Source organism: Rattus rattus, chromosome 1 (assembly GCF_011064425.1).
Source record: "Rattus rattus isolate New Zealand chromosome 1, Rrattus_CSIRO_v1, whole genome shotgun sequence".
In the NCBI taxonomy this organism is placed as follows: Eukaryota; Metazoa; Chordata; class Mammalia; order Rodentia; family Muridae; genus Rattus; species Rattus rattus.
The window spans coordinates 44,216,639-44,230,139 of record NC_046154.1 but is presented as its reverse complement, the minus strand read 5'-3'; the positions used below and the strand labels follow the sequence as shown (position 1 = coordinate 44,230,139).

General features: G+C 44.3%; 1 protein-coding gene across 1 annotated transcript in view; it reads right to left on the bottom strand.

Annotated features, from left to right (window-relative positions):
- Agbl4 (ATP/GTP binding protein like 4) overlaps window positions 1-13,501 on the bottom strand; it is a 1,249,712-nt gene that overhangs the window by 103,709 nt on the left and 1,132,502 nt on the right. The window contains exon 8 of the mRNA XM_032900331.1: window positions 7,715-7,829. Coding sequence (XP_032756222.1) covers window positions 7,715-7,829 — 115 coding nt within the window. The remainder of the gene's footprint in view (window positions 1-7,714; window positions 7,830-13,501) is intronic.

Here is a 13,501-nt window from a genome sequence, read left to right as displayed (position 1 = left end):
GGTGGACTTAGGTACAGATTTAGGTGAAGGAAAATCCAGTGCAGGATAGTCAAGTGCATATGGGTTCTGTCAGGACTGTGGGCCCCAGAATGAGGTTGTGATAGACCCTTCCCGGCCCTATTCCACAAATTAGATCAGTGTGCTAGAGGGAGGTAGATATTGTACCCTGATTTCCTTGTCTGTCAACAGAAAATCAGGGCTCAGCTGTGCTAAGGGTTAAATGAAATAATAATGGCAAAATTCTTGGAATAGTGCCAGGACTGGAAGAAGGAGTACATGTTAGCTACCGTCATTATCACCATTATCACCATCATTCAGTTCTAGACATTATGACTCAAATACAATGACAAACATCTGGAGTCTGGAGAACAACAGGGAGGACAGGGTATGAGATTACATACAACAAGTTGAAAGGTTCTGAGCATGTCAACCTACAGAGCTGGAACTGGCAACAGTGAGAAAGGAGAAAAAGCAAAGACACACAATCTTCAAACAATTGGATGACTGCTGTGTAGAAACTAATCTGGACCAGTGTGAGCCTTCAAAAGCCAGAGACAGGTAGCTTGAGTATGAAGTCCTCTCTAACAAGCAGAGGGAGCACCAGTACAGCTGATAATTTAGAATGTGGGGAGACACTGGGCCTGAGATTCTACAGTTAGGGTGATAATGCCAGCAGCCCTCAAAGATGCTGCTGAGGGATCCCTGCCCTGGGCAAGGCACTGCACCACATATTGGTCCATGATGCTGTGAGACAGGAAAGGTAGGGGAGACAGGGGAAGAGGAGCTGGAAGCTCTCTCAATGGACCTGCTACGGAGCATTGTTCTCCATTTCCACATCAATGGAAAAGTGAAGTTTTGATATTGACAACATGAACATTATTTTATAATCTATACAGTTGATTTTATGTTCCATTCTATCTTGGACAGCTTTCAATGTCCTTAATTCCTTCTCTAGATTCTGAGATGAAGGAAGCAGAGCAGTTACAGTGTCTGTGTATGTGTCTGTCTGTCTGTCTGTCTGTCTGTCTCTCTGTTAGAAATACTTCCCCTGACATTTTAATCTCACTATATTTAATGCTATTTTGCTGTTATCCCTAGTACCCTTTTGTGTCTGTTGAATCCTTAAGATTCTCCCATTCTTAGAATTGTTTTTTACCTGTGTGTATATAAGCATATACGACTTTATTACTTGTACCATAAGCATGTAGGAGCCTATGGAGGTCATAAAGAACTTAAGTGTCAAATCCCTTAGAACTGGAGTTACTGATTGTAAGTCACTATGTGGGTGCTAGGAGCCAAATCAAGGTCCTCTGCAAGAGCAGTGAGCACTCTTAAGTGCTGAGCCATCTCTCCAGCCCCAGGCCCCCCATTCTTTAAAATTCCTCCCTTGTCACCCCTAATCAGAAAGAAGGGAGGCTCTCTCAGGTTTAAGAGACAGTATAGCACAAGGTAAGATGAAGGTATGGTCTCCTGGGTATACTGATGTGGGTAACCTTTTATCCAGGGAACCTAGGATAGATTCTTTATTAACTCTGTGCCCCATTGTTTTCCTGTGTTTAAAATGGGGTTGTCATACCAACTTCCTCCCTTCTGATTTCTCAAGAACCAGCATAGGGCACTAACACCCAGAAAGTTCTCAATAATCCTAGCTGAGACTGGACATAATGTACTGAAGCATCTTTGCTACAGTAGGGTTTCCAGGGCCAAGAGAGACATACTGACCCCAAGCCTTTGCAACTCCTATAGCATCTGGCTCTACATCAGGGTCTGCAGTAGGTCTGGGTCATAAAGCAGAATCATTTCGGTACCACCCAGAGAGGTCTGTTCCACCCCCACCTCCACACTCCTAAGACACACTGAAGTCTTCAGAAGATGAGAAATTTCACAGCATCCTGCTATCTTTTGGGTAACTGCGTATTTTATGATGACTAATAGGCAATTACTATGGTAATATTGCAATTCAGCATGTGTGAGGTTTGGGAAATGAGAAATTATGGGTAACTACTTTGGACTCATTTCTATGGTAACAAAAAGTAATTGTCATTAAATACCAGTTATTCTGAGGCTGTACCTGGTAATTATAGATTTTTATGCCCAGAAACATAAATAAAACCAATAAATTTATTCCGAGGTCTATGATTGTTTACTTATACGTGGCTCTATGGAATACACAATGACAAACACCTAATTAAGAAATGCAAACCCAACACAGAATTTCATATTGTCATATGGAGATGGAAGGTCTGTTTTTCAGAGGAAAGGCATTGTTACCAATGTTCAGGAAATACAGCAGGGTGCAGGGGCGAGTAGGGCTGCCTTCACTGTAGAGGAAGCTATGAGAATGGAGGAGGTGGCAGGCCCCTCAGTCTGCATGGAAAAACCTTGTTTTCTGCAACTCATTGATAACTGCTTACTGATTCTAAGCAGATCTGCCAAGGTGCCCAAACCTCAATGGTCTGACAGCTCCTCTCAGCTCCTTGGTTCTATGATGCTGGGCATTACAATATCTATCGCTTAAGACACGAGTTGCCAGTTACTCTTTGAACACTTTGAAAACATCTATATTTCAAAATCAATAGTCATGCTGTTTGTTTTCAATGTGGTAGAGTACAAAATAACAAAATTTCTCAGATTAACCATGGTAAGTGTGGAGCTCAATGGCATTAAGCACCCATGATGCTTTGCTATCAGCCCTATCACCCACTGCTGCTGAAACTCTAGACCTGTTAATCCATACAAGGTGACTTCTTCTCCCCTTCCCAAAGCTCCAGGCAACCATCATGGTGCTTTCTGTCTCTGTGCTTTGAGTGACTACATGAACTACCTCATGTAAGTAGATCCATCCAGTATTTGTCTTCTTGTGAGTGGTTTGTTTCATTTGACATCGCTATTCTGTAGGTCCATCTATGGGGTAGACAGGCTTCTCCCAGTAGAGCCTTTCCCCAGAGTATCTACTAGGTAATGAGAGCTGCCTTTTACTACATTTAGTTCCACCAAAAAGGCTGGGGAAAACTGAGACTTGGGGTGAAATCTGTGTTGTCCAAGGACAGTAAGCCCTGAAGACCAAAGAAAACTCCTTGTGTTCTCTGTTTCCACCTAAGGCTGGTAAAGAGGTAGTGGCCAGAGACCGTGGATGGAAGCCTGGAGCCTTGCCTGCAGCCCTCATCCTCTTAGGCACAGTCTCCCATTTTCTGAAGGGGATATAATGAAAACTGACTTTCCTTTCTCAAACTGTTCTAGTGATCAAATGGGGCGTTTAAATGCCTTTAAAAGTACTGGGCTTTATGAGCTAAGCAAAGTGGTATCTGAGAATTCAGGATGTGTTAGGTCCTAACAGCAGCTCGTCCTGGTAAGTCAGAAGAGCATTCATGTCATAATGCCATGCGATGAAACAGTTGGGGTTGGAGGCTGACAGCTTCTGGCCATAGTTCCTCTCTTCTGGGGATGTTAGTTTTGTGCTGCAGCACAATCATTTCACGCCTCCACTCAGTTTATTTGTTCATTCAGAAAATAGAGATAAAGAGCCCATTCTGTGTCAGCTCCTGTGGCAGGCTTGACAGGGAACAAAACAGACAAAGTCCTGACAATAGGTTTACAGCGTGGAAGTGGAGACAGCATTAGAAAATGTCACATATATACATGATTACAAATCAGGTCAGGACAATCTGAGGTAATATGAAAGGGTGCGGTGGGGAGCCCTTGATCTATTGCAGGGGCTGGGAAGGCCTTCCTGTGTATTAGCTGGGAATTTAACATCTGCAGGGGGAACAGGGACATGGAGTTGGAGTGTTGTGAGCAAGGTCTTTATTATACACAATAAAGGTTATGTATTGTCATATCATCTGGTATAACAATTGAAAGAGCTGCTGTGGAATATACTGTGGTTGCTGCATATTGTGATATAAACTTTAATATAGGCCACAAATACTCAGCATAGTCATAGCTGAGAACCACACACAGTAATCTAGCTAGTAGACGCTGCTGCTCTTTAACATAATGAATATTCCCAGAATAGTAGAGCCACCATCTGCTGCTATTATGTTCTGGGGTAGAGTATGTGTGCATATTCTCTCCTCTCTCCCTCTCTCCCCTCCCCTCTTTCTCTCTCTCCTCCCGTAGCCCAAGCTGCCCTCAAACTCAGTGTGTAGCCAAGAATGACCTTGAATTTCTGACCTTCCTGACTCTACCTCCTGAGTGCTAGAATTAGAGGGATGTGGCACGATGTCTGGTTTCATATGGTGATGAGCATTGAACTCAGGGATCTGTGAGTGCTAGGCAACGAGTTTATAAACGAAAGTGCACTCCCAGGTTATATTAACCCTCTCTACTTGACTATTAGTATCCTAGTGTAGGTATTGTGCTATTACATATATAGGCTAAGGTAATAGAACTGGGAAAACTGTTTTCCCCTATTTTGGATCACATGCTTCGTTAACATGGAGAAAAGAAAGTGAGGAGTTGGGAGGGAGGGAATAGATTTTTATTTAAAACTTACAATGTGCCAAGTACTACACCTTCAGTGTATTATCTCTCAAAGGCCACTTAACTCTTCAATTTTTCTACAAACAAATGATGACAGAGAGAGAAAGGGGTGCGGGAGAGGGAGAAAGGAGGAGAAAGGGAGGGAGGGGGAGAGGAGGGTGTTGAGACCATGTCAGTTAATCAAGGTCCTGGAGCACACAGCTAGTGGTTCAAAAGTTGATGTCACCCCTGACTAACAGCAAAGGCCTTGTGATCACTCACTTCCTTCACAACTCTGAAGACCCTATGTCCCCCCCACACTGCAGGGAAGTGGCCTGTGATCTGCCTTTCCAACTCCAGGAGGTGCCTCCGAGCAGGCCTGTCTTGTTAGAGCCTCAGAGTCAGCCAGGTCCAGCCCTGGCTGCCACAGGATAGACAGCAGGGAGGACAGCCCTTCAACTATGTCTGTCCACTGCTGGGCAGAGATCTGAGACAGATTCCTTGCTTCTCTGGGGCACTGCACATTCAGAGGAAGAGGGTGAGAGAATGCAAGTCAAAGGAGCACAAGAGAGAAGTAGACATGGCTGCCTGTGTTCTGGCCCATGCCTCGTGATCTCACTACTATCCTGTGAAATCTGGCTTTGCTTATTGCTCCAGAGTTCTAAGGGCCAGCGAGCCTGACTCCCTCCCTCCCTCATTCACAGCCATCCCTGCTCTCTTAAGCTAGTTTGAGTGGACTTTTTATATGTGCAAGCAGAAAAGTCTTAATTCAGCTCGACTGTGAAGATTAAATGTGAGGGCTTGACCAACCATTGAGTTGGCAAGCAGACTTCTCGGGATGGCATGCACCAACATGTTTCCTAAGCCTAACACGGGTGGTAGAGTGCACAGAGCTCTGCACTTATCATTTAGAAATACTGAGGTCTGTAATTCTCTTTTGGGACATATGCAACATCCTGCAAAGTCTGATTGTAAAAGCTGAGTTTAATTTCACTTGGTTGAACATTTCCTACATTTGTTTGATTCTCTTTCCTGCAACACACCTTAAAAAGCCACACCAAACTCAAGAAATACTGCTGTAGAGAGAGAGAGAGGGTGTGGGAGGAACTGGCTCAGGGAGCTCTAGGGCACTGTGAAACCATGAATTCTGAGTCTTTATTATTGTCTTTTCTACACACCAAAGCTGTAGAAATGGATTCTCATGATTGATAGGCTCCTTTTGGTACTCAGATCTGTTTTAATAGCAGGATTAATGCTGTGGTTAGAGACTTTAGCAACTCTCATAATGAGAAAGAATCATATTTTCTCACCAGGAGAATGTTGGGAGTTGAAACTTTACCATGAAAGCATTTCTAGACTTAGAGCTTCCTGCCCTCAGTCACAAAATCTGGACCTTGGAGATGTATAGGAAGCTATCTAACCCTCGCTCCTACTCCTTGACAATGTGAAGCACAGAGAAAAGAGCTGTGTTGACCAAGGTCATGGACCTATTTCTGGATAATCATTCCCTGGACAGCAGATGATGGCATAAATAGCCACGTAGAGTGGCAGAGTTGACCTCTCTTTGACCACTGCAGCTCTTGTAATTAAACAGAATTGTTAACATAAATCAAATGGTCTTTCCACCAGTATTATCACTAACCACACATTCTGTCTGGGGAAGGTAGAATGGGATTACTCCTGGGCCTGCAACAAGCCATAAAACCTGCAGATGCTAATGAGCCATCACTCCAGCCAATTAAGAGAAGGAGCAAAATTGACTTTAATGAAGGCTCCATGCATCCCATGGGTCTCTCTCAGACACGAGGGTGCCAGAGAGCCCCTCTGGACCTAATTTCCATGGTTTTTGGAGTGGTAAAACAGCCCTGTATAAAATGGGCCTACCTGGTTGTGGGGAGATCATATATTCCAATGCAGTCAAGGGCCTTAGGAAAGTCCCATCTGTTTCCTTCCTTCATCAATAAAGCCATCTCTTTAATTCACTTACATTCATCAAACATTTCTTCAACATTTATTATTTGCTAATGCCTGCTACTAGCTAGTGAGCACACAGAGGTTGTCTTCTGTTCTGGTGACCTGAAGTCCAGTGACATTTGTGAACACCCTCCAAAGCTGTAGCAATGAATTCTCATGACTGATTGGTTCCTTGTTCCTTTTCCAACAGGCAGGCCTGTGAGGACCCAGAAGGGAATTGCTACTTCCTTTTTGGGGTTGAGGGAATGGTTTCTAGAAGGTAGACATAGGTTGAGTTATTGAGAGAGTTAGCTGGTAAATAAGGGAGGAGATGGTTCTATAAAGAAAACCCTCATGAAGGAAAAGTAGCAGGAGCCAACGTGCTTATCCAGGGTGGCGACAGGCTTTTCTTTGACAAGTCAAAGGAATATCTCTGAGAGGAAAGAGAGTGAGGCAGACTAAAGTCAGTTTTTAGGTCACACAGAGTCTTACATGCAAGGCTGGGGAAGTTGATCTTGGTCTTGACGTTTGTGGACCTCCTAGAATCTAAAGTTGTATCATTTGGGCAGTGAAGTTAGGCTGTCAATTATTTCTGGCTATGTGGCTTTGGACAAATCAGTTGCTTCAGCTGTGAAGTAAGGGTAATAAAACTGTCCCTCTGCGAACTCATTGTTATTTTGGCAAACAATCCCCTGGGCAGTGGAATTTTAGATGGTAAATGAAGGTTCTATGATTGGAGAAAGAACATTCGAGATATGGCACACAAGTGGGAGGATGGTTGGGTGGTCTATGTCCATCCAGAGAGAAGTGCTGCCCATGTGATCCAGGTCACTGTTCTCCTTCATTAATGATCTCCAGAGAGAAACACAGGAACATATCAGGGAGCATTATAACCACCCTCTGGGATTCTGCAAAGCACATTCCTCCCTACCATCCCTTCTGATACAACCACCATGCTCGGAAATGGTGTCTCTTACACAAGGAAAATTGGGGATCAGAGAGGAAGAGTGAGTCCCTCAAGGTCATGGAAGAAGTAGGTGCTAAAATTAATATTACTTCTCTCAGTTCTTAGTCCAGCAGCCTGTTCAGAAAACTCAAGCAAGTGACTTTGGGTGGTTGTCTATAAATAGCCAAGGACATTAGCTTCACTCAGGAGGTGGAGTGAAATTTCTGCTAATTTTTACATTTCCTCTAATGGTTAGAGGAACCATTCTTTCTTAAAAGTTTGTTACCTGGTTTCTTCTTGCTTTCATACCTCCATCCTGTGACTTCCTGCTCCCACACATCCCCAGCCCCTCACCTGTAGTTGCCCAGGTAGACTCCATCAGGGTTAAGCATTGGTGCAATCTTGAAGACCAAATGTTCTCGCAGGACACGGGCAATTGGATGCTGACTTACGAGGAAGTCAATGATCCCTAGGGAGAGAGACATACTTGAGTTAGCCTCAAATTGTTTCAGGGAGGATGGGTACATTTTTTTCTTAGTCCAAAAGAAAGAGAAAAAGAAAAAGTAAAAGAAACAAAAAGACAAGGTAGCCTGTGACTTTTGGCCTCTGTCAGCTGTCTACATGTGATTATGGATATATTGGTATGTCTAGGTGTTTACCAATGGATTGTCCAAATGTATCTTTGGTTCTAAAGAAAGATAGCTCAAAACATATAGCATTGAGTCCTAGGGACAAGAGGGAAAAACACTTCATGCAGAGCAAGCAGAGGATTTCCAATCATTTTAGCTGGGTCTTGGAGGACCCTAGATAACAGCAACAAACTCAGGAGGGCGCTCTTATCACATAACAACATGGTTGGGTTCTGAAGTAGCCTCCCTAGTATCCCTATGGTAATGAACTGCATCTATCCAAAGGAAAGAGGTTGAAATGTAAGAGCTCTCAGCCCTGCCCCGTGCTCTCTGTTCCATGTGTCCACTTCACTGGAGACTTGAACATACAGTCAAACTACTGCTCTGACATTTCATGAAATTGGTGTAATGCTATAACATGACAGGAGTCTCCCAAATGTAGAGGGGGAATGTCTCCTGATGGATGAGAGCAAGTCTCTAAACTGAGCCCTTGTAGGTCTTGACAAACAGGCATGGGGAAGACAGCAGGGTAACTAAGAACAACTCATGTGCCCAGCAGCAGACATTTAGCTCTTGGAATGATAAATCACTTCAGAGATCATTCCAAAGCTGCTGTGACCAGCAAGGGACATCTCAGGCTTTTCATTATGCCAGCCTGAGAATCCATGGGCAGCCGAGGGCCAGTTGGACATCATTTACTTCTCGACCGATGCGGCAGTGGACCAGATGCCCTAATTTATTTGTTGGTCCTCATATTAGAGTTGCAGTTTGCCAATAAACAGGCAGGGTAATGGTGCCAGGCGCCCTTGTTAGGAGCTAATAATTGCTTAATCTGTCCGCTAATTGACCCTGGCTCCCAGGGCAGCCCTCCATCAAGGAGCCAGCCGGTGCACAAGGGCTGGGCTATGCTGCCTTAGAGAACGGCTTCTGGAAATGGAGGTGCTCACCTCCTTCACAGATGAGCAGATTAATTGGGCTGCCAATTAGGCACCTAATAAAGGAATGAGAGAAAACAAAGCCAGACAGAGTAGGGCCATCCAAAAGAGCTCACTTTTCAAGGTGGACTTGGGGCAATGAGAAGGTAAATTTTAGACTTAGCTCTTAGCTCTAAGTTAGAATCAACAGAACAAGAACCCTTCCCACCCATCTTTCTTTCTATCCCCTCAACCCACCAACTCCACATTTGCTAGGAATCAAATGTATGTCCTTCTGCTTGCAAGGCAAGCAATGTACTGACTGATCCACTTCCCCAGACTACAACTTGTCTTATTATAAGAGCAGAATAGTCAGATTCTCTCTGTCTCTCTGTTTCTCTCTCTGTCTCTCTGTTTCTCTCTCTCTCTCTCTCTCTCTCTCTCTCTCTCTCTCTCTCTCTTCCTTCCTCCCTCTCTCCTTCCGTCCTTCCTTTCCTCCATTTATGGCTTAGTAGTATGGTTTCTAGAAGAGGATCAAGCTAAGTTGCCCAGAGGTTTGATGAGACAAAGAAGGGCTAAAGAGGTTCTGGGTAGAGGGCCACCTCATAAAGGTAGAGTAGGAGGAAGTGAAACATAATGAGAAGGAGCATGGGAGAAAGGAGACATGGAAAAGCAATGCCATGCCTGGCATAATCAAAAGCACTATAAGGACAGAGGGAGCAGAGGGATCCAGGGAGCAGAGAAGACCTAGGGATTTATATTTGAATCTTAGTTGGTTACTGACTGTAAGTGTTGAGAGATTACTCTAAATAGTTTACTCATTTCAATGAAAGGATGCATGCTAATGTGTCAAGGGAGGAGTGATTGCCTTCTGCTTGCTGGGAGAGATCAATAGTCTCTATGGCACCAGTTATAGCCATGACTTTGCCACGTCTTTCCTTCAAACAGATATCCAGACTGGGGAAAACAGTACAATAGGAAGGTGGGGAAAAGATGGGAAGTGGCTGAAGATCTAAAATTAAAGTTAGGTGCAGAGATTCTTGCCTGATGCCAATCTCCAGCTAGCCAGGATGGGCTTTTGCAGGTCAGTTAATATTCAGTCAAACCTTATTTTCGTTGTCTTTATTTATCCCAGATTGTGTGGCTCAGGACTGGGCCCACAGGAAGTGCTTAAGAAATGCCTAGGGATGGGGCCTAGTGAGATGGCTCAGCAGTTAAGGGCACATATTGCTCTTACAGAAGACCTAAGTTTGATTCTCAGAACTCACATCAGATGCTGATACCCTGCCTGAAATTTAAAGGTAGGGACATTTGATCGGTCTGGTTTCTATTGCACCTTCACTCAAATGTACTACACACACACACACACACACACACACACACACACACACACACACACACACACACACACACGTACCTAGAATTTTAAATAATAAAACTAAATGTTCTTTAAGGAGGAGGGAGAAATGCTTGTTGATAGATCATCCCTTAAAAAAACCTGAGATTAGTTGAATGACAGCCACTCCCTTTGCAAACTGAGCATTCTAAGATGAAGACAATGTTCATGCAGTGGAGTCAAGCATGATAAGATGGAGGTCCACTCTTACTAGCCAACGAAGGCCCAAATGAGAGCTTCCTAGAGTAATAAGAACCTACACAAAGCTCTTGACTCAACCAAGGTTGAAGGAAGTACATGAGAAGGGGTCTTGGAGAAAAGGCCAGCAAGATGGGTGAGCAAGATGAAAGGCTCCAGGAAGATAAAGAAAATTTACACCAAGGCTTGGTGGCAAGAAAAAAGATGACCTCTTTTACACCATGTAGTTCTTCATCATGGGTTTAACATCAGTGTGAAAAATGCAGAGTCTCTAAAATCTGGACTCTTCAGGTTTGAGTCCTTCTCAGGAGCCATTCATTTGCTGTGTGGCCTCATTTTCCCCACTCCTCAGTTTCCCCAGCAGTTAAAAATGAGAGATTAATAATTATTATGGGTTACTACCAAGATTATGAGTTGATGAAACTATGTGTCTGGCATAGAGTAAACACGTAACTGTGTTGTTTTAGTTATGGTTTTCAATGTTTTACATATAGGTGGTGGGAAGGGATGAAAAATATGAGGGACAAATAGGAAAAGCAAGCAAGGAACCCAGTAAGCCAAATATATATGCACAGACAGATAGAGATAAGTAGATAGATATTATAGCTATAGATATGGGTATGAGACACATAATATCACTAGAGAATCACTGTAAGGTTTAAAGCTGGGAAAACACAGGTCAATTCTTGACTTTGGAGAGCACCTCTAGCTACAGTGTACCAGAGGGAAAGAATAATGGCGGGTGAGAATCTGGCAGCCAGGAGGGGTAGACGTGTAGAGGGAACTAAAAGACATAAGGCACCTGGCAGTGCGGAGTCATGACCTGACATACTGCTGACCAACAAGGGCTCTGGAGAAACTAAAGCCTAGAGAATCCTGAGGCTGCGGCCAGTGAAAGGGAGGTGATGCTGCTGTCAAGCACATCTGCACTCTGCTCAAATCATCAACCCTGCAGGGAATGACTGAGATGAAGCCACAGGTCTAAAAGAATGTGGCCTCAAAATAGAAACTGGGTCTAGAACAATAAGGAAAAGTATCTTTCCTGAGTCTGTGACATTGAGGGACCAAGGCCTGCCTGTGCTGTGTCTGCCTTCCCTCCATGATGAATGCTCTAGGGAAGGACTGATGTGCTCGTTCTGTCCTATTCTTAGGGCCCTGGTGTCAGGCACAGCAGTGGTGCTTAATAGAAGAATGTGAGATGACTGTAGTCAGACCCTCAATAACAACTGTACACTCAGTATTTTAACTAATTGGCTCCATTTTACAGACAGGGAAACAAAGTCAGAGAGTGTGATTTCACCCATAGGGGTCTAGTTGAGATCTAGACCTAGTTCTGATGGCTTTAAAGTGGTGCTTTTTCTGTTATGACAAGATAGAAAGAACCAGATGACTGCTCGCATGTGTTTTAGAGAATTATTTACATCTGTGGCATGGTTTCCCTCCAGAGAGTTCTGTGTGAGGTTTATTGTTTCTGTTCTCTGTTCAGAAACAGCATCCTGGAGTGAGGAGAATCCAGACTCGCAAGGCAGGAGAGGCATCTGCTGGGCCCAGGGTACCACATGCACAACAGAGGCCACTCCAGACCTTCCCTGGCTGTGCTAAACCCACGCTGCCATCAGCCAAGCTCATTGTCCTCGAATTATGGAATCATGGGGTTCACGGAATGTATTTCTTCTGCCTGCATGCTAGGCTCTGCCTACATCACAGATGTAAAGTGAAAAGCTCCATTTCTCTTGTGATGCAAGGCTAATTGTGTCAGAGACAGAGAAGAGGAAGAATAAGGAGGAACAGATGTGGGAATAAAAGCAGAGCCAGAGAAGAACGAATAGTGGGACATTTTAGGTTGTGCTGAGTCCTGATGGCTGCTGGTGTTGGTGGCTGTGAAATGGTGGTGTGAGAGCTTGTGTGTGTTCTTGGGTACCCAGTCACATAGATGCACACATGCCTCCGTGTGTGTGTGTGTGTGTGTGTGTGTGTGTGTGTGTGTGTGTGTACACATGCCCTCTTCTCTTCTCTTTTTTCCCTTACAAAATAATCCTGAGGTTACTTCTAATTCTGACAAAATGATTTCCTTAGAGGACCAGTTCTTTATTTACACACACACACACACACACACACACACACACACACACACACACACACACACACACACACTAGCTAGCCCTTGGAGTGAATTTTGGCAGGAAGCAGCAAGATCCAGGCAGGGAAGGAGACCATTCCACCACTAACTTGCTAGGTGATGATCAGTGTGTCCACTCACTTCTCTGGGAAACAGGGATAGTAACTGTCCACACTGTAGGGAATTTCAAACAGGATATTATCCCCAATTTTGGGGTAAAGATACAGAGGTTCAGAGAGCCAAAGTCTTGATGAAAGCACCCTAATGAGCAGGCAGAAATATTAGGACTCAAACCCAGGTCTGTTTAATTCAAACCTCCACAGTGAGGCATGGCTTGCTGGCAGAACCATTTTGGTGGACTCTTCAATTCAACAGGAGTGTCTGAAAAGGACAGAGAGCTCCTTATAGGAGATTTCTTTTTGAATTGAGAAAATGCCAACAGCCTTGGGGAGTTTCAGAGAGAGAGAGAGAGAGAGAGAAAGAGAGAGAGAGAGAGAGAGAGAGAGAGAGAGAGAGAGAGAGAGAGAGAGAGAGAGAGAGACTGCACTGCCTTGACCAGGGGTCAGAGACTAAGATCTAAGTCTGATTCTGGTCAAGTTTCCAACTTGCAGTAGAGGCTCCAGGTGAAGAGGATTCAGTTGCAGATTCCTCAGAACAGCAAGGCAGAGCAGGACACAGAGCTCTGGAGCCACTGAAGACAGGTTCATAGTGAGGGGTAGAAAAGCCCCTCAATGCTACACAGAGAGCCTGGGACCTACAAAGTGGTCCATTAATTATTCCTAGAACCTCCCTAATGCTGACATTTTCTTATCTCTATGTTTCAGAGGCTGTTCTAGATGGGTGTGGCTGTTAGCTCCTCTAGTCTTTATATCAACCCCAGGAGGC